The sequence below is a fragment of the Pristiophorus japonicus genome, chromosome 15, assembly GCF_044704955.1.
Source record: "Pristiophorus japonicus isolate sPriJap1 chromosome 15, sPriJap1.hap1, whole genome shotgun sequence".
NCBI classification, from domain to species: domain Eukaryota; kingdom Metazoa; phylum Chordata; class Chondrichthyes; family Pristiophoridae; genus Pristiophorus; species Pristiophorus japonicus.
In genome coordinates this window covers 169,686,814-169,705,912 of record NC_091991.1, presented here as the reverse complement: position 1 = coordinate 169,705,912, position 19,099 = coordinate 169,686,814, and the positions used below count along the sequence as shown (strand labels likewise).

Below are 19,099 nucleotides of genomic sequence, written 5' to 3'. Positions count from 1 at the left end.
AGTGTCAGCAGCCCGAGGCAATGGCGCATATTCCTTCTTGCAGTCCCCCTTTATCTGCGAAAATGAAACCATTTTAAACCAGTCAGTCATAGGCAGTCCCTCGGAATCGAGGAAGACTTGCTTGCACTCTTAGCATGATTCCTTCGGTGGTTGTGCAGTCCAATACGAGAACCACAGTCCCTGTTACAGGTGGGAAAGACAGACGTTGAGGGAAAGGGCTGGGCGGGGAGCCTGGTTTGCCGCACGCTCCTTCCGCTGCCTGCGCTTGATTTCTGCATGCTCTCGGTGACGAAGCCATCAATTATCCACATTTCGCCCAGCAAATTGAAGAAAATGCAACCGTGAGACCTTTTCGATGATTAATAATAACTCATTCTGATGCTGTAAAGGTGCATTCAAACATAGAAAAAAAATACAGTGCAGGTCTCAGTGGAGGAGAATTTTTTTTTTTTTTTTTTTTAAATCGCTTAAAAAAAAAAATCACAATAAAACACCACAAATATGACTGTGTCGTGTTGTGTTGAAAATATTGGGTGTATACTTTCACCCGTTCAAAACAGGCGTAACTGCAGGAAACTTGCATTCTCTGGTCTCCAGCTCAACCATTGGCGGCCGTGCCTTCAGCTACCTGGGCCCCAAGCTCTGGAATTCCCTCCCTAAACTTCTCTACCTCTCTTTCCTCTTTTAAGACGCTCCTTAACAGCTATTTCTTTGACCATCTATTCTAATTTCTCCTTAAGTGGCTCGGTGCCAAATTTTAATTTTAAACACCCCTGTGAAGCTCCTTGGGATATTTTACATTGTTAAAGGCCCTATCAGCTGTGGTTAAGTGGGTAGCACACTCGCCTCTAAGTCATGAACATTGTAGGTTCATATCCGACGCCAGGGACTTGAGCACAAAAGTCTAGGCTGACACTCCAGCTGAGGGAGTGCTGCACTGTCGGAGGTGCCGTCTTTCGGATGAGACATTAAACTGAGGCTCCGCCTTTCTCTCAGCTGGACGTAAAAGATCCCATGGCACTATTTCGAACAAGAGCAGGGGAGTTATCCCCGGTGTCCTGGTCAATATTTATGCCTCAATCAACATAACAAAAAAAGAGTTTATCTGGTCATTATCACATTGCTGTCTGTGGGAGCTTGCTGTGCGCAAATTGGCTGCCGTGTTTCCCACATTACAGCAGTGACTGCACTCCAAAAGTACTTCATTGGCTGTAAAGCGCTGTGAGACGTCCGGAGGTCGTGAAAGGCGCTATATAAATGTATGTCTTTCTTTATATAAATACAAGTTGCTGTTGTTCTGAAAGAGGGGCGGGTCTGTAACTGAGCAAAGGAAGATTTAACTGAATCGGGGGCAAAAGATCGAGGAGATTCGAGAGTAGGATAAAAGGGGACACCCGAATTTCCTTGATCTTTTACGCCGGCGTAACTTGGTACCTGTGCGCACGTTGCGAGGAAACTCTGTGAGAATGCTTTGAACTTTGGAGCTGTGTGTTGTGAGAGCAACATTGGCACTCACAGAGTCTGAATTTCAGAGTGCGATGCTCAACTATTTTTAAACACTTCTGACTGTATCTGTGGCTGGCTGTGAAAATGATGTGTAGTATTTGGAGCTGCAAGAGTCCCACTTTTAACCCAAGTCCCTGCTGAGGGGATTTCCAATAAAACAGATAGAACTACCACGAATTGAGGTGAAAGTTGTCTTACACTGCTACAGGAAGTACGATAGGAACCATCAGCCTGCTCACGGCAGTCCCTCTGACATTAAATTACAACAAATCTGTGTTGTTTTCAAAGGTAAAAAAAACACACAAAGTGAGGGGTTTACGGCTTAAACTGAATGTTGAATTGGAGGGATTTTGTTCCCCTCACCTCCTGAAAGTACTGATTCTTGTTGGGATACGAATCAAAGGGTATCAGCGCCTTCACTACTGTTATGTATGTAAACATTACCAATGTGTAAGACTTGCCACCAAGGGACGCACCTGTTGGAGACCCAAGGGTCACCTGCACACTCTGGGCAAGCAGGTATAAAAGGCAGTCCACCATGCTCTGGAGTTACATTAAAGAGACCAAGGTCACAGCAGTTTGAGCTTACAACATACAGTCTTGTGGAGTTATTCTGAACATACCTCATCTATCTCGCCATTCTCTACGCGCGAGTCTAAAATAGCTGTCATCAAGTGTGTAGCAACCATCTCTACATGTGTACTTTTCAGCTGGCATTCCTAGAAATCGTTCAGGACGGAGCACCTCCCATTAACGCTCCTACCTCCCTCGCACAGGATTGTAGTGTCAATTATAGTGCACCTACTCCAGCCCATCGAGATCAGCGCACGTAATACCAGCAATTCAACTTGTGATCTCTCCAGCCCTGGTTCAGTGGGTAGCACTCTCACCTCAATAACAACTTGTATTTATATAGCACCTTTAACGTAGTGACACATCCTGCAGCGTTTCACAGGAGTGTCATAAGACAAAACAAATAAATCTGGAGCCACACAAGAAGAAATTACGGCAGATGACCAAAAGCTTGGTCAAAGAGGTAGGTTTTAAAGGAGGAAGGAGAGGTAGAGAGGCAGAGAGGTTTCAGAGCTTCGAGCCCGGGTAGCTGAAGGAACAGCCACCGATGGTTGAGCGATTATAATCGGGAATGTTCAAGAGGGCAGAATTTGAGGAGCGCAGCCATCTCGGGGGGTTGTGAGGCTGAAGGAGATTTTTTTGGGGGGGGTTTTAATCTGTTTATTAAAAGCTGTTGAGCGATACCAATGATTTTGCAAAAAGCAAATGTTTTGTTGACAACTAACAGCAATATGAAGGCTCCACAACTGCCAACTCATCATCTAACCTGAACCAATTCAGGTAAGTTTGATCACAACTGTTGGTTTTCATGTATTGCAAGATAGAATTCTGTACCTTCAGCACCAGTGACGTCAGTGTATTTAAATAGCTGTGCAGACCCAAGAGACTTAATGTGAACCCCTACTGTACATAAAAAAGTAGATTTATAAACCTGTATAAAACTTTGTACAACTTGCTTTTCAGAAATAGCTCTGCAGTGGTTCTCCAAGTATGACTTCAAGCTGCTGGATAACTTTCTGGCAATGGTGCTCCACTTCTTCACATTCATCTTCCAGTAGCTCTGCCAGGAAAGGGATGGTTTCTGGCAGTAACACCATGTGGTTTTCCTTTAGTTTACCAGCCAACTCCAGCAGTATAATCAGAGCCGAAAACCTCACCTTTGGCGAGCTGTGCCTTGTCTCAAGCAGGATCTGGTAATTCAGTGGTTTCCAGACAGAGTCATCACCAATAGCAACAGAAAACTGAGCTATACACGGGATAAGATGGTTGGTCACTCCATCGTTGTACGCCTCCTCGCCTCCCAGCATGTTTTCCAGCTGATCTACAAAGGGCATCATAAGTGTGTCAGCTCTTTCCTTACTGACAAATGGCTGAGTGTCGGAGAGAAAGATTTTGTGCATGCAGTTGGAGACTAATTGAAACAGTAAGCAAGATTTCTCTGTGTTCTTGTTCGAGTCAAAGAAAGTTTCGTCAGTCTGGACAGTATTTGTCTGGTTCAGTATTTCAGCGAAAGGTTTCACTAACTGCCCAGCAAACAAGGTGAATAAACCCTTTAGCTTTTACAGAGATAATCTCCTCGGAGTCAGAAGGTGGCGAGTTCAAGCCCCTTGCCCTCACACTCCAAAGACTTGAGTATAAAATCCAGGCTGATACCTTATTAGGAGGGAGTGTGACGTTATGCACTTTGACAGAAAAAAAAAAGCAAGTTATTATTTAAATGGAGAAAAATTGCAGTACAGCGGGACCTGGGGGTTCTTGTGCATGAAACACAGAAGGTTAGTATGCAGGTACAGCAAGTGATCAGGAAGGCCAATGGAATCTTGGCCTTTATTGCAAAGGAGATGGAGTATAAAAGCAGAGAAGTCTTGCTACAGTTGTACAGGGTATTGGTGAGGCCACACCTGGAATACTGCATACAGTTTTGGTTTCCATATTTAAGAAAGGATATACTTGCTTTCGAGGCAGTTCAAAGAAGATTCTGGGGATGAGCGGGTTGACTTATGAGGAAAGGTTGAGAAGGTTGGGCCTCGACTCATTGGAATTCAGAAGAATGAGAGGTGATCTTATCGAAAGCTATAAGATTATGAGGGGGCTTGACAAGGTGGATGTTTCCACTGATGGGGGAGAATAGAACTAGAGGGCACGATCTTAGAATAAGGGGCCGCCCATTTAAAACTGAGCTGAGGAGCAATTTCTTCTTTCAGAGGGTTGTAAATCTTTGGAATTCGCTGCCTCAGAGAGCTGTGGAAGCTGAAACATTGAATAAATGTCAGAAAGTTTCTTAACCGATAAGGGAATAAGGGGTTATGGGGAGCGGGCAGGGAAGTGGACCTGAGTCCATGGACGGATCAGCCATGATCGTATTGAATGGCGGAGCAGGCTCAAGGGGCCGTATGGCCTATTCCTGCGTCTATTCTTATGTTCTTATGAGTGCGGCACTGTTGCAGGTCATTGAGGCGTTAAACCGAGACCCTGCTTGCCCTCTCGGGTGGATGTAAAAGATCCCTGGCCACTGTTTCGAAGAAGAGCAGGGGAGTTCTCCCCCGGTGTCCTGATCAATATTTATCCCTCAATCAACATCAGTGAAACAGATGATCTGGTCATTTATTAAAGTGCTGTTTGTGGGAGCTTGCTGTGCACAAATTGACTGCTGTGTTTACCAGAGTACAACAGTGACTACAGTCCAAAAGTACTTTATCGGCTGTAAAGCGCTTTGGGACGTTGCGAGGTCGGCGGGGGGGCAACTCAGCGCCCTGTAAGTTCCCTATCTCAGTCGGGCTGCCGAGGCTTTCCACCGGATAGAAACTTTTTGACAGATAAGAAGGAAAAATCTGAGAGTGAGTCAACTCAGCTCATTCTTGTGCCCCTCTGGCCAGATTGAAATACTGAAAAGCTGAACAAGCTGCACAGATATTTTACTCATAGAATCATAGAATGGTTACAGCACTGAGAAGGCCTTTCGGCCCGTTGAGCCCGTGCCGGCTCTCTGCAAGAGCACCTCAGCTAATCCCACTCCCCCGTCCTTTCCTCGCAGCCCTGCAAATGTTATTTCCTTCAGATACTTATCCAACTCCCTTTTGAAAGATAAGATTGAGTCGGCCTCCACCCTCATGATTTTGAACACCTCGAACAAATCTCCGCTTCAAGGAGAAATACCCCAGCTTCTCCAGTCTATCCACGTAACTGAAGTTCCTCATTCCTGGAATCATTCTCGGAAATCTTTGCTGCACCCTCTCTCAGGCCTTCACATCCTTCCTAAAGTGCAGCGCCCAGAATTGGACAGAGTACTCCAGTTGGGGCCAAACCAGTGTTTTATACATGTTTATCATAATTTCCACACTTTTGTACTCGTTGACATCTATTTATGAAGCCCAGGATCCTGTAAGCTTTTTTAATTGCTTTCTCAAACTGCCCTGCCACCTTCAAGGATTTGTGTACACATACCCCCTAGGATTGTACCATGTTGTTTATATTTCCTCTTCTCATTCTACCAAAATGTATCACTTTGCACTTTTCTGCATTAAATTTCATCTGCCACGTGTTCACCCATTCCACCAGCCTGTCTGTGTCTTCCTGAAGTCTATCACTATCCTACTCACTGTTCACTATGTTTCCAAGTATTGCCTCATAATTATTCATTTAGATTTATGTAAATAACAGTAATGTTTTTGATCAAGAGGCTCAGATTTGCCTGGAGTGTTGCTTTGGCCTCAACGGGAATCCTGCGATGGAAACAAGCAGTTCATTGTTGTCAATTAAGATGCAATGGGATGAAATGGTTGAGTAGCTTTCGAACAATCAGCAACAATGGAAATGTTTTTCTCACATGTTTGCACCCAGTGCATTTTTCTCCAACTGCTTGCCACCACATTTGCACCTCTCGGCATAAAGGTGGGAGTATCTTGGCTGTGGAATTCCGGCTAACTGTTGGTATCGTCCAAACCTCAGATCATGAAATGTCTTATTATCACTGGAGACTTTCCAAATAGTTTCCTGGCTGACAATAGCCAGAACTCGTCTAATACAGGATAATGGAAGTGAGCACTGGGCTCTGATTCAATGCTCTCTAGCCTTGATTTAAACCCTCAACCACTCAGACAATGGTGCATGTTAAGATTATGGCTGGGAGTACAAACTGCTGTTCAATACTGCGAGTGTGTGGACGTTTGCAGGTTTTATAAACATCCATCGCTCATGCTTTCTACATGCCAACATTCAAGTAAAATGGTCACTGTAACGGCAACCTGACCAAGATTTTCTATGTTACTTAGAATCCTGTTCGTCAACATTAGAAGAAGCCCTTTATGACCAGGGCATGTCAGATACTGGGGCTTATTGATTGCGATCGCTCACTTTCCAATCTGCAGATTCCCCAAGAGGTGAAACGTGTGGTTCATTCACAAAGTACAACTAAAGGACTGAGAGCAGAGACTGAGAATATAAGAAGCATGGTACGATAAAAGGTCACTCGGCCCATCAGGCTAGTTCCTTCCACATGTCACATACAGCCCCATCTCTGATACAGTACCCAACCCAATCCACCTCGTGATGAAAGATCCGACACAGTGCCTCCAGGGTCCACTCCTCACAAAGGTAAAAAAACAAGCAAGACTCCGAAGGACCTGATATCCCACATTATTCATCCTTGACCAATTGCCTTCCTCAGCGTGACATCCCCCAACATCCCAACAATGCGGCAACCATCACTCTCCACACGGACCTCGATCATGTCTATCTCTACCGAGCCTTCTAATCCTCAATCCTGTTCCGAACCAGATACTCAGCCAATTCTTTTTGTTTACAGGTATTAATTATCACAGCAGGAGCCCTCAGCCTGATCAACTCATTACCGCAACATCGAGCTGCAATCTGCTGGGGTCAGGACTCTAAACTGCCGCTATAAACAGCCAATTTCCAAACATTTGCACCATGGCCCACTTAATCATTCATTCAGTGATGCCATCTAAACAAAACACAACATATTTAAGATAAAACACTGCGCACAAAGGAGATTAGACTAGTGAAGTATGCTGCTGTCTGGAGTGAAATTGACTGTATTTTAATGGTTGAGCATTGTAAACTGGATAATTGGAGAATATTTTATGCTTGAATCAGAATTCAGTTTGGACGCCCCCAGCATAGATTTTCTGGTCGGTTTCCCTGGTGGGCGTTCGTGCATTTAGAGCATCTGTCGGATTGAGTGGGGTCAGCTTCATTTACATAAATTTGATTACTGACGTCGACCCGAAACTTTACTCTGTTTTTCTCTCCGCAGATGCTGCCTGACCTGCTGCGTGTCTCCAGCATTTACTGTTTTGATTTAATTTACATAAAGTGTCAGCCGTGGCTCAGTGGGTAGCACCCTCACCTCTGAACTAGAAGGTTGTGAGTTCAAGTCCCACTCCAGGAACTTGAGCACAAAAAAAACCATCTAGGCTGTCGCTCCAGTGCAGTGCTGAGGGAGTGCTGTGCTGTCGGAGGTTGTACTTTACGATGACACCTTTGCTTCCAGCATAGCGGCCGGCCAGCACCAGAACCACCTTCCCTGGTTTCATAAACTTTCCCATCTCGGCTAGTGCTGCTCAATGGCTGCCACCCGCAGAAGGTGTCATCGTAAATGATGGGACCTCTGACAGGCCTTACAGTCGTGCCCTTGTTGCTGGTATTGATCGTTACCCTCGTAAAGTGACTGTCAAAATGGGCAAGAAGAAGGTGGCCAAGAGGTCCAAGATCAAGTCCTTTGTGAAAGTGTACAACTACAACCACCTGATGCCAACCAGGTACTCAGTTGACATTCCCCTGGATAAGACTATTGTGAACAAGGATGTTTTTAGGGATCCTGCTTTGAAGCGCGAAGCCAAAGTCAAGTTTGAGGAAAGGTACAAGACAGGAAAGAATAAATGGTTCTTCCAGAAGCTTCGATTCTAAATTGTATATCGATATAAATAAATATTCATTAAAAAAAAAAGTGCTGTTGGAGTACCGAATTGTACTTGAACTGAAAAGCAAGGGAATGTATCGAACAGAACTGCCGTCAGCACCCAAATGTAGTGTATGGGATTGCTGACCGCAGCTAAATGTACTGAACTGCTTTTGAATGTACTGTACAAATTTTCATATGAATAAAGTATATTTTTGGAAAAAAAAATGTGCTGTCGGAGGTGCCGTCTTTCAGATGAGACGTTAAACCGAGGTCCTGTCTGCTCTTTCAAGCAGATATCAAAGATTGCATGGCATTATTTCGAAGAAGAGCAGGGGAATTATCCCTGGTGTCCTGGCCAATATTTATCCCTCAATCAAAAAAAACAGATTATCCAGTTGTTATCTCATTGCTGATTGTGGGAGCTTGCTGTGTGCAAATTGGCTGCTGTGTTTCACAAATTACAACAGTGACTACACTCTAAAAAGTACTTCATTGGCTGTAAAGTGCTTTGAGACATCCAGTAGTTGTGAAAGGCGATATATGCAACAACAACCTTTATTTATATAGCGCCTTTAATGTAGCAAAACGTCCCAAGGCACTTCCATCATCATCATAGGCATCCCTCGGAATCGAGGAAGACTTGCTTCCACTCCTGGAATGAGTCCTTTGGTGGCTGAACATTCCAATACGAGAACCACAGACTCTGTCACAGGTGGGGCAGTGCTTCAATGCTGGGGATGTTAGCCTGAGTGAGGACGCTGATGTTGGTGCGTCTGTCCTCTCAGGGGATTTGTAGGATCTTACGGAGACATCTTTGGTGATATTTCTCCAGCAACTTGAGGTGTTTACTATACATGGTCCATGTCTCTGAGCCATACAGGAGGCCAGGTATTACTACAGCCCTGTAGACCATGAGCTTGGTGGCAGTTTGAAGGGCCTGGTCTTCACTCTTTTCCTCAGGCGACTGAAGGCTGCACCGGTGTACTGGAGGCGGTGTTGGATCTCGTCATCGATGCCTGCTCTTGTTGATAGGAGGCTCCCGAGATAAGGGAAGTGGTCCATGGTGTGCAGGGCGGCGCCATGGATCTTGATGACTGGGGGGGGCAGTGCTGTGCGGTGAGGACAGGTTGGTGGAGGACCTTTGTCTTACGGATGTTGTTTAGCGTAATTTATCGACTATGTCCTAGAGTGCAGCCTCTGTACGTGCGCAGATGCAGGCGTCGTCCACGTACTGTAGCTCGACGACAGAGGTTGGGTTGTTCTTGGATCTGGCCTGGAGACGGCGCAAGTTGAACAGGTTCCCACTGGTTCTGTAGTTTAGCTCCACTCCAGCGGGGAGCTTGTTGACTGTGAGGTGGAGCATGGCGGCGAGAAAGATTGAGGAGCGGGTTGGGGCGATGCTGCAGCTCTGTTTGACCCCGGTCCGGATTTGAATTGGGTCTGTGATGGTAAGGATCACGGCCTGCATGTTGTCATGAAGCAGGCGGAGTATGGTGCCGAACTTTTGGGGGCATCCGAAACGGAGGAGGACGCTCCATTGACCCTCGCGGTTGACAATGTCAAAGGCCTTTGTAAGGTCGAAGAAGGCCATGTATAAGGGCTGGCGCTGTTCTCTGCATTTTTCCTGTAGCTGTCGCACTGCAAAAATCATGTCCGTTGTGCCCCGTAGGGGACGAAATCCGCACTGTGACTCCGGGAGGAGCTCCTCGGCCACAGGGAGAAGACGGTTGAGGAGGACTCTAGCGACGACTTTCCCAGTGGCTGATAGCAGGGAGATTCCTCTTTTGTTGCCGCAGTCAGACTTGTCCCCTTTTTTAAAGATGGTCATGATTACTGCATCTCTGAGATCTCCCGGCATGCTCTCCTCCCTCCAGATGATGGAGATGAGGTCGTGTATTCGTGCCAGCAGTGCCTCTCCGCCATACTTCCATGCCTCAGCAGGGATTCCATCTGCATCCGTAGCCTTGTTATTTTTTAGCTGTCTTATGGCTTTTTCTACCTCGTGCAGTGTTGGGGTCTCACTGAGGTGGTGGCGGGTAGCATGCTGCAGAATGGAGTTCAGAACACTCGAGTCAAAGGCAGAGTCTCGATTGAGGAGATCTTCGAAGTGCTCCTTCCAGCAGGCCCTGACTGCCTCGGTGTCCTTGATGAGTGTTTCCCCGTTCTTGGCCAGCAGTGGGGTAGGATCTTGGGTGCTTGGGCCAGAGGTGAACTTGACTGCGATGAAGAATCCTCGCACATCATGGTTGTCAGCCAACTGCTGCATCTCCTGTGCTTTCTTCATCCACCACCTGTTCTGTTCTTTAGGTCCTGGGTTTTTTGTTGAACCTCAGCCTTGAGCTGTCTGTAATGCTGTTTTGCTGTTCCCGCATTGGGTTGTTGTTTAAGGCTCAGAAACGCCCTGCGCTTGCGATCTATTAGCTCTTGGATCTCCTGATCATTCTCATCAAACCAGTCCTGATGCTTCCTGGTTGAGTAACCGAGTGTCTCTTTGCAGGCACTAGTTATGGAGGCCTGGAGGGCAGACCAAACGCTGTGGGCATTCTGTGACCCAGAGTTGTCAAGGCACGCCAGACTAGTTGTGAGGCGCTGGCTGTATAGGGCTCTCTTAGCTGGGTCCTTAAGTGCCCTGTCACTTAACGGCTGTTAATATTTTTAATGGACATTTCAGCCTTTGTAAAAGCAACAAAAATAAATGTGGAGGTGAGAAATGTAGCTTTTAGGTAAAGGATGGAGCAGCACTGCACTCAAATGCCCTGTTTCCACGCACAGGACAATAACCCACCCGAGCAGTTCAGGTACGGCTCATCCAACCAGCTTCCTATCAGAGACAATTCTTATCTTGGTCATCTGCTGCCATTGCCCAGCTTCAGTGGAGTTTAAGTTCCTCTTCCTCTTGGGTGTCAGCCGTGGCTCAGAGGTAGCACACTCGCCTCGGAGTCACGAGGCTGTGGGTGCACGACCCACTTGAGCACAAAGTCCAGGTTGGTGTTTTTTTTCTTCCTTCTTTGCAGCCCAGGGGTGGCTGAGCTCAGTTGCAGCACAGCCACCATTGCCCTGTTCTGAGAGCAGCTAACCTAGCACGGACTGCGATCGAATCAGGACGGTTTTGCTCTGACTGGCTTGCTACCACATTGGGCCAACGAGGGAGCTTTTATGAGAGTGTGTTAACCCTTGAAAACCTGCAAGTCATTTACAACTTTCAGAACATGCACATCTTCTGGCAGCATCACAGCCGCCAAACTGGTTGCGATTTTCAGATGGATGATTACTATACAGAAGCACAGCGCACATGCAAGTTCCTGGGTTCTTATCTGCAATTCCCCATCCATTGAGCTACTGATTTTGGAATGGCTGAGTTTGCGGGGCGAAACACGTTCTCACTGGGAAGGAGGGTGTATCATGAATGAAGCAGAGACATCAACAGAGGTGCGAGGTGGGTGTGTAGCTCTGGGCAGGGTGCGGGTGATGGGTAGAAAAACCTAGAGAGGTACCTTGGACCATGATTTAGGCACTCCACCCTATCGGTGACCTCTCCCTTTTGTTCTTTCTATTGTGTTCCTAACACAGATGAGGCTGCACACAGGGAGGTTAAAGTAACAGTGACCTCAGTCTTTATTAAGACACCCCAGAGTGAGGAACAGGCCTTAGGGGCCGGCTTATATACAGTGCTCCCAAGGGATGCTGGGATCCCTTGGGACTTCAGGGGATGCACTCCCTGGTGGCGGAACATGGGAGTGCATGCTTTACAGATACACAACACTTTCCCTAACCACCTCCAACCCCTACCCATTCTCCCAGCTCTGCATTTGTTTAAAGGCTGTTCATCTCTAACATCTTCCAGTTCTGATGAAAAGTAATCGTCCTGAAACATTAACCCTGTTTCTCGCTCCACAGATGCTGTGTTGTCCAGCAATTTTTTTAATTTATGGGGAAAAGGTTATACATTTTTAAAAAATGTAATAAGTAAAGAGAATGTTAATTCGCTATTAAATTATTCCCCTTATAGTCGCAGTGACTAAGTTTAAAGCAGTTACAATGAGAAGCAGGTTGTGGTATTTTTCCACAACTCGATAAAGCAGTCGGTGGGGCCTAAAGACTGACTACAGCTTTAATGAATATAAACTATGCACAGATTTTAAGAGGACATGTTATTAATAACACTTCCTTTATTGCTTCTTTTTCCACAGTAAGTGCAATGTTCTGATAAACTTATAAAAACTCTTACTCAGTCTATAGGAAGTGCACTACAATGTGTTACAAAGGGAAGCAATACATGACAAAATGGAAAGATAAAAATACCAAAAAGGATGTCTTATTTCTGGGAAGCTCATAAAACTGCGTCACATGATACTCTCAGATTCAAATGGCTGTGTTTTGCAAATGACACTCGCTCTCGCTTAAGTCAGATTTTCCAACAGTAGCAAAGATTAATTCAACTTCCCCTTGATCAACTTGCTCTGCAGAAGCTTTAGACTTGGTCGTTATTTGATTCCACAGCTAGTGTCAGCCTTGGCTCAGTGGGCCATGGCTGACACTAGCCAGAGACTTGAGCACATAATCCAGGCTGACAATACCGAGGGAGTGCTGCACTGTCGGAGGGGCTGCCTTTCAGATGAGACGTCAAACCGAGGCCCCTCAGGTAGACGTAAAGGGATTACATTTCAAATCTTATTTTGAAGAAGAGCAGGGGAGTTATCCCTGGTGTCCTGGCCAACATTTCTCCCTCAACCAACATCACTAAAAAGGATTATCTGGTCATTATCACACTGCTGTTTGTGGGAGCTTGCTGTGCACAAATTGGCTGCCGCTTTTGCTACATTACAACAGTGACTACCCTTCAAAAATACTTCATTGGCTGCAAAGCACTTTGGGATGTCCTGAGGTTGTGAAAGGTGCTATATAAATGCAAGTTCTTTCTTACATCTCTTCATCTTCAAAAGCCACCTCAAAAACTCACTCAAACACAAAAGTAACACCGCGGATGCTAGAATCTGAAATAAAAACAGAAAATGCTGGAAATCTCAATGGGTCAGGTAGCATCTGTGGAGAGAAAAACAGAGTTAACGGGGCAGAAATTCCGGACTCCCCGGATCCGTACCGGGTGTGTACGGACCCAGGAAGGCATCGCAAAAACCGGTTTTCAGATCTATCAAGCTCTGGCTTGACAGATGCTCCGTATGCCCACAGCCAGGGCATTTGCATGGGCAAGATTGCGGTATTTACCCATCTCTTGCCCAGCGAATGTCCTGAAAACTCTTGCGCCTAATAAAAGCAGGCGCATAGCCTACTATTACCAGCGTAAGAGTTTTAAAACATATAAAAATAACACTTTAAAAACACATTTTAATGTTAAAAACCCTGCCCAGTAAGGTAAGTTTATTTTTTAACCCCCAAGTACAACATTTTTTTAAAAATCGGAAAAATATTTTTTTTCTAAGACATTTATTAACTTTAATTTCAATTAATTTTAATTATGTGTGGTGTGTTTTTTTATTTTTTATTATGGTGTTTAGTATTTTTTTTTCTCATTAATAGCAATGAGAACTCGTAGCTCCAGAGTTCCCATTGCTATTAATGAGAATGCTGTGGACACTGTACCTGATTGGCTGAGCAGTCACACGTGACTGCACCGTTTGCATCCAAACCTGGAGGACGGGAGCGCGTTCCGCAGCGCGGGAAGAGAAGGCCTCCCCACCGGAATCCCGGGCGCCTCCGGGACCACCAGGTAGATTCGGAAAAATTCTCCAGTCGGAGGCGTTCGTTCGAAAGAAGCCTCCGACCAGAATTTCAGGGCCATTGTTTCAGGTCGATGACCCTTCGTCAAAACCTAACTCGATGCCTTCAGTCACCTCCTCTCAATTTTTCTCTCAATTCCAACTTGCTGTCCATTGTCCACCATTTGTGAAACAGCTTCACCGTATTAAAGCTGTTAGATTGTAAATTCTTTAGTTTCTCAACAGAGACTGGGGATTGTATCTGGAGCCACCTTGGTTGGCATGGTTAAGGTCTTCATCTGATGGTACGTGTCCTCACCGAACCATCAGGAGAGCTCCACTAAAGTGGCATCAAGTGCCGCAGTGTTTTAAAAAAAAAACGTATTCGGCAACGGGAAGCACTGGTTGCTAATTGAACTTGTATTTTGCGATGAGCTGGAATTGCAGAGTGCTGGTGGGGGAGGAAATGGCCTCATGTGGTGCCATTTCCTCCTCAGGCAACAGTACAACAACAAAACTACGACAAAAAAAAATCTTACGGGGGATCGCGTGTTTGCCCAAATAATTTCAAACCCTGGTCAAACCCTTGATTCCCAGCACATTTTGCAATGAGGTATTTTCACAGCAAATTACATGTTTGTGGGTTGCACAAACCTCACAAAAAACATGCGATCACGTCTCACCACAAAAATAACTGGTTCTACAGAGTTCCGTAAAGTGACGCCAAGGCCATTCTAAGCTCCAGGCAAATTATTCATTATTGCAAAAAGCAAACACCTAAGTTGAAAATGAATAAGTTAGGTGCGAGAGAGGGAATATTTTTACCAAAAGTGTAATAGGTTTGTCAACTAAAATACCAGGGAAAAACACCCAGGTCGACAGAATAAAAGAACGCCCATTTATGTACATCACATCTCCTAGACTGTCTCAAAATGCTTCACAGTCAATGCATTTGAAGGCAAACACAACAAGATTCCACAAGCATCAACGCAATGAATGACCAGAAATATATTTTCGGTGAATGGTGTTGGTCGAGGGAGAAATATTATCCAACCCTCCAAAAAAAAATGTCCTTGCTCTTCTTCAAATAGTGTTATTTGAAATAAATACTATTATTTCTACCTGCACGTACCAAACAAGGTCACAGGTTAACATTTCATCCCACATTCCTTTAGAATGCCACACACAACTGAAGTGTCAATCCAAATGATATGGGCAAGACTCAGGAGCAGGATTGACCCCGTGACCTCTGACTCACAGGTGAAAGTGCTACCAACTCCAAGGTAGCACTTAGAATAGGATTCTATTGGAATTGAACCAGATTCTTGGACCTGGTGCCTTTACCTGTTACTGAAAATTCCTATATTCTTAATTCCCATCCCATTGAGGTAAATTCCACTGTTGTTTTTTTTTGGGAAACTTTCTTTGGATGGGAGCCAAGCCTCACTAAATGCCACACCTCTGAGCCGGTGCTATTAATGGCGACAGGGGTTGAGTCTCATGCAGTCAGAATATCATTCGAATTCTGTTAGTGATGTTTCCTGTATTGCTTTATTCAGGCCTTAACTCCTCCAAGGTAACACACCACAAACATTCTGTGCCTTGCCTCATGGAGAGAAATCTATAAAGAAAGTGCATAGTTTGCAATATCATTAACAAACTCACACACAGCTCTACGGCACACACACCCTCATATATGCCCCCTTCCCACACACATGTGCATCCACAGACACTTACTAACTTCACATTGTTGGAGCTAATTAAAGTGAGCTTTAGTCAGCATCCGGCCATGCTCGGATGTGCTAAATCTTGAAACTGAGCGGCAAAAATGGAAAAGCATTTCATAGTCCAGCACTGACATTCCTCTCTGTAATGAGCACAAAAATTCAGTAAAAAGTAAAAAAGTGTCATTTGTGTTTGAGGTTAAAATTTATATATATTAAGAAGCAAAATGCCAACGCACCATATGAAACAACAACATCCCTTTAAGTGAGAAGGATACAATTTTGCCTTCTCCATGTTTAACTATGACAGCTTCTATGAAAGGTGCAAATACCTTTTGTCTCAAAGGAATCAATGGCAGTGATGTAGGATCCTTGGATCTCCTCATTCACAGTTTCTGGCTTATTAAATTCTACATTTTTGCTGCTGCGTCAGATACGGCAACACAGAGCAGATGCTGCTAAGCCGAACCAGTGGTAAAAACGTCAGTGCTGGACACAGTGTCTTGGGCCACATTCGGCCCACCTCACCTATGACCCTTAGCGTGCCGGCTCCTCTCTCTCTCAGAAGTCTTTGGTCATGGTCAGTCGTGGCTCAGAGGTACCACTCTCACCTTCTGAGTTAGAAGGTTGTGGGTAGAAGTCCCACCCCCAGAGACTTTGAACACAGAATCTAGGCTGACACTCCCTTCAAAGGTGCAGTGTCTCAGATGAGACGTTGAATCAAGACCCCATCTAACCTCTCAGGTGGATCTAAAAGATCCCATCGCACTATTCGAAGAATTCTCTCTGGCCTCCTGGCCAATATTTATCACTTAAACAGATTATCTGGTCATTATCGCATTGCAGTTTGAACAACCCTCACTGAAACACTCGTGGTCTAATCGTAGCCAGAAAATCTCCTGCAATGGCTTTTCCTCCCACTTCCGCATCGTTCCCTCTGGTGTCCCCCAAGGATCTATCCTTGGCCCCCTCATATTTCTCATCGATATGCTGCCCCTTGGCGACATCATCCAAAAACACGACGTCAGTTTCCATAGGTACGCTGTGTGCAAATTGGCTGCCGCATTTCCTGGATTACAACAGTGACTACACTTTAAAAGTACTTCATTGGCTGTAAAGCACTTTGGGACGTCCTGAAGTTGAAAGTTTTAACGTGATGGTGCAAAGGCAGGAAGTTTACTTGTGGGCAAATTTTTCTTCTGGTTGGGTTGACATTCTGAATCATCCAGTAGATCACCTGGAATGTCTGCGGGCTTTCTCCAGCATATCAGCGGAAACCCCGGAGAAATGGGGACAACAGCTAAAAATGGCCTCGCCAAGGATTCCGCTGATCTCCCACCCAAGTTATGGCAAGCGATCGGGAGATGCCTGCAGAAATTCAGAGCCAATGCATCGAACAAAAGTTAAAAGATGTTCAGCTGCAACAACAACTTGCATTTATATAGCGTCTTTCACGTAATAAAGTGTCACAAGACGCTTCACAGGAGCGTTACAAGACAACATTTGACACTGAGCCACATAAGGAGATATTAGGACAAGCTTGGTCAAAGAGGTAGGTTTTAAAGAGCATCTTAAAGGAGGAGAGAGAGGTAGAGAGGCGGAGAGGCTCAGGGAGAGAATTCCAGAGTTTAGGTCCCAGGCAGCTGAAGGCACAGCCGGCAATGGTGGAGCGATGAAAATCGGGGATGTACCAGTACAGAGATAAACGAAGAGGATACATTTACAGGCAATTGGTTCAAATAATAGGTTTGAAGCTGGGGAAAAAATCTTCAGGCCTGAGTTAGTTTCCACCCACAACCAGTAAAAAAAAAGCATGGAAGTGAGCAGTAGCATAGTGGTTATGTTACTGGACTAAGAATCCAGAGGCCTGGACTCATGATCCGGAAGGGTGAGTTCAAATCCCACCACGGCAGCTGAGGAATTTAAATTCAGTTAATTAAATAAACCTGGAAGAAAAAAGCTAGTGTTAGTAACGGTGACCATGAAACGGTCAGATTGTCGTAAAACCCATCTGGTTCACTAATGTCGCTCAGGTAAGGAAATCTGCTGTCCTCATGTGACTCCAGACCCACAGCACTGTGACTGACTCCCAACTTCCCTCTGAAATGGCCTAGCGAGACACTCAGTTGTAATAAACTGCTATGAAAAAGAATAAACAGACACGGACTGCAGCCGTTCCAGAAGGTGGCTCACCACCACCTTCTCGAGGGCAATTAGGGATGGGCAATAAACGCTGGCCTTGCCAGCCCACATCCCAGGAATAAATTTTAAAAATTAATTGACCATGCAGGAACAGCAGCAGAGAGTTGGTAGGTAGCAGCGGAACAGACCAGTGAGTTTGAAGACAGTAGTGCGATAATTTACCATTTGACTTGCCTTGGTATATCTTGTCTCATGTCCTACACCATGGCCTTGTCCCTTCATTTCTCAGTAGATATACACACACTATGCTCCTATCAGCCAGTTTTCAGACTCTCTACCACCCTGACTATTCGTGTAGCAACAAATGTCGTGGCAGTTTAACACTCTCCCACTTAGTGTTCTTTGCACATACCTTCTCCAGCTCCTTGAATTCCACAGTGAACTCAGGGCAGCTCTGCATTACTGACAACTTAGAGTAAAACTCGACATGGTGTAATGAGTAACAGCTCTACTTAATGATAAGTTGAAATGACTACATAACCGATAAGAACATTAACACTGTATGCTTGTCTGCTGCCGTTTTTATAAATGAGATGACTATTAGAATTAATTGTGAGGGGGAGAGTGTCAGTTGCAACTCATCTAAAATAAACTCACTGCCAAGTTAAAGACGGCAGTTCATTTTTTTAGTCAGTCCGGTTGTTCTTCTTTGTTAACTTTCTTTGCAACGTGTGGTGGTTGGCTCCTAACTGTCCTGTTCGGCCCAATGGCCTGCTCTTATGCAATAAATACCATGTCATTCTATGTAATCTCAGGCATTCCATTGTGTGCAGGATGAACACAGAAAAATGAGTGCATTGCAGGTGTGACCGAGGTGATACTCTTCTGGGAAGGAGGTTGAAGCGCACTAAAAAAACAACAACCTGTTTGTATGTCGTGCTATCTCCAACTTTAACTCATTTGGGGGGGATTTTAGCCCCTAAAAACAGATCGGGGGAGGGGGAGTGGGGGGGGGGGGGGTTAGTAAAAATGTAAAATAATCTCAAACCCGAACCCAACCCATCTCGGACCCGCCCATGTCTGGTTTTAATGGAGGCAGAAAAGGGAACAAGCGACCAACCAGCTCCCAGGAACTGGGCCCCTCATTTAAATATTTTAATGAGGCTGTGTGCCGCGGATTTCTTTCTCTGTTCCAGCTTTAACGCTGGCCGGCTGGGTTTCCAGGGACTCGGGAAACCCGGCAGCTAAAGGGAGGCGAGGACTGCTGCACAGAACAGGCAAGTGCTTTTCCAGCACCGCTTGTGGGCCAGGAGGACTCTCCCGTCAGCCCACCAAGCAAACCTGTTAACCTCCCGAGCGATCGGATTTCCCCCCCACCCGCACCCCGCGATCCAATGCCCTCCCGATCTACTCCCAGCCACCCAACAATGAGCTCCACAGACCCACCCCCACCACAAATTTCTCCCCTTCTCCTCTAATCTCTCCGGTCCGCCCCACCGATGTCCTTTAGACCC

The 19,099-nt window shown here is 45.5% G+C and overlaps 1 protein-coding gene across 1 annotated transcript; it reads right to left on the bottom strand.

The window, feature by feature from the left end:
• Window positions 1–3,029: 3,029 nt before the first annotated feature.
• Window positions 3,030–7,646, bottom strand: LOC139281634 (HEAT repeat-containing protein 1-like). The gene is made up of 2 exons (XM_070901777.1): window positions 7,572–7,646; window positions 3,030–3,635 (listed from the first exon to the last, which is right to left on the bottom strand). Exons 1-2 carry the CDS (start codon window positions 7,644–7,646, stop codon window positions 3,039–3,041), a joined length of 672 nt encoding a protein of 223 aa, XP_070757878.1. The 3' UTR covers window positions 3,030–3,038.
• Between the last annotated feature and the right edge of the window lie 11,453 nt (window positions 7,647–19,099).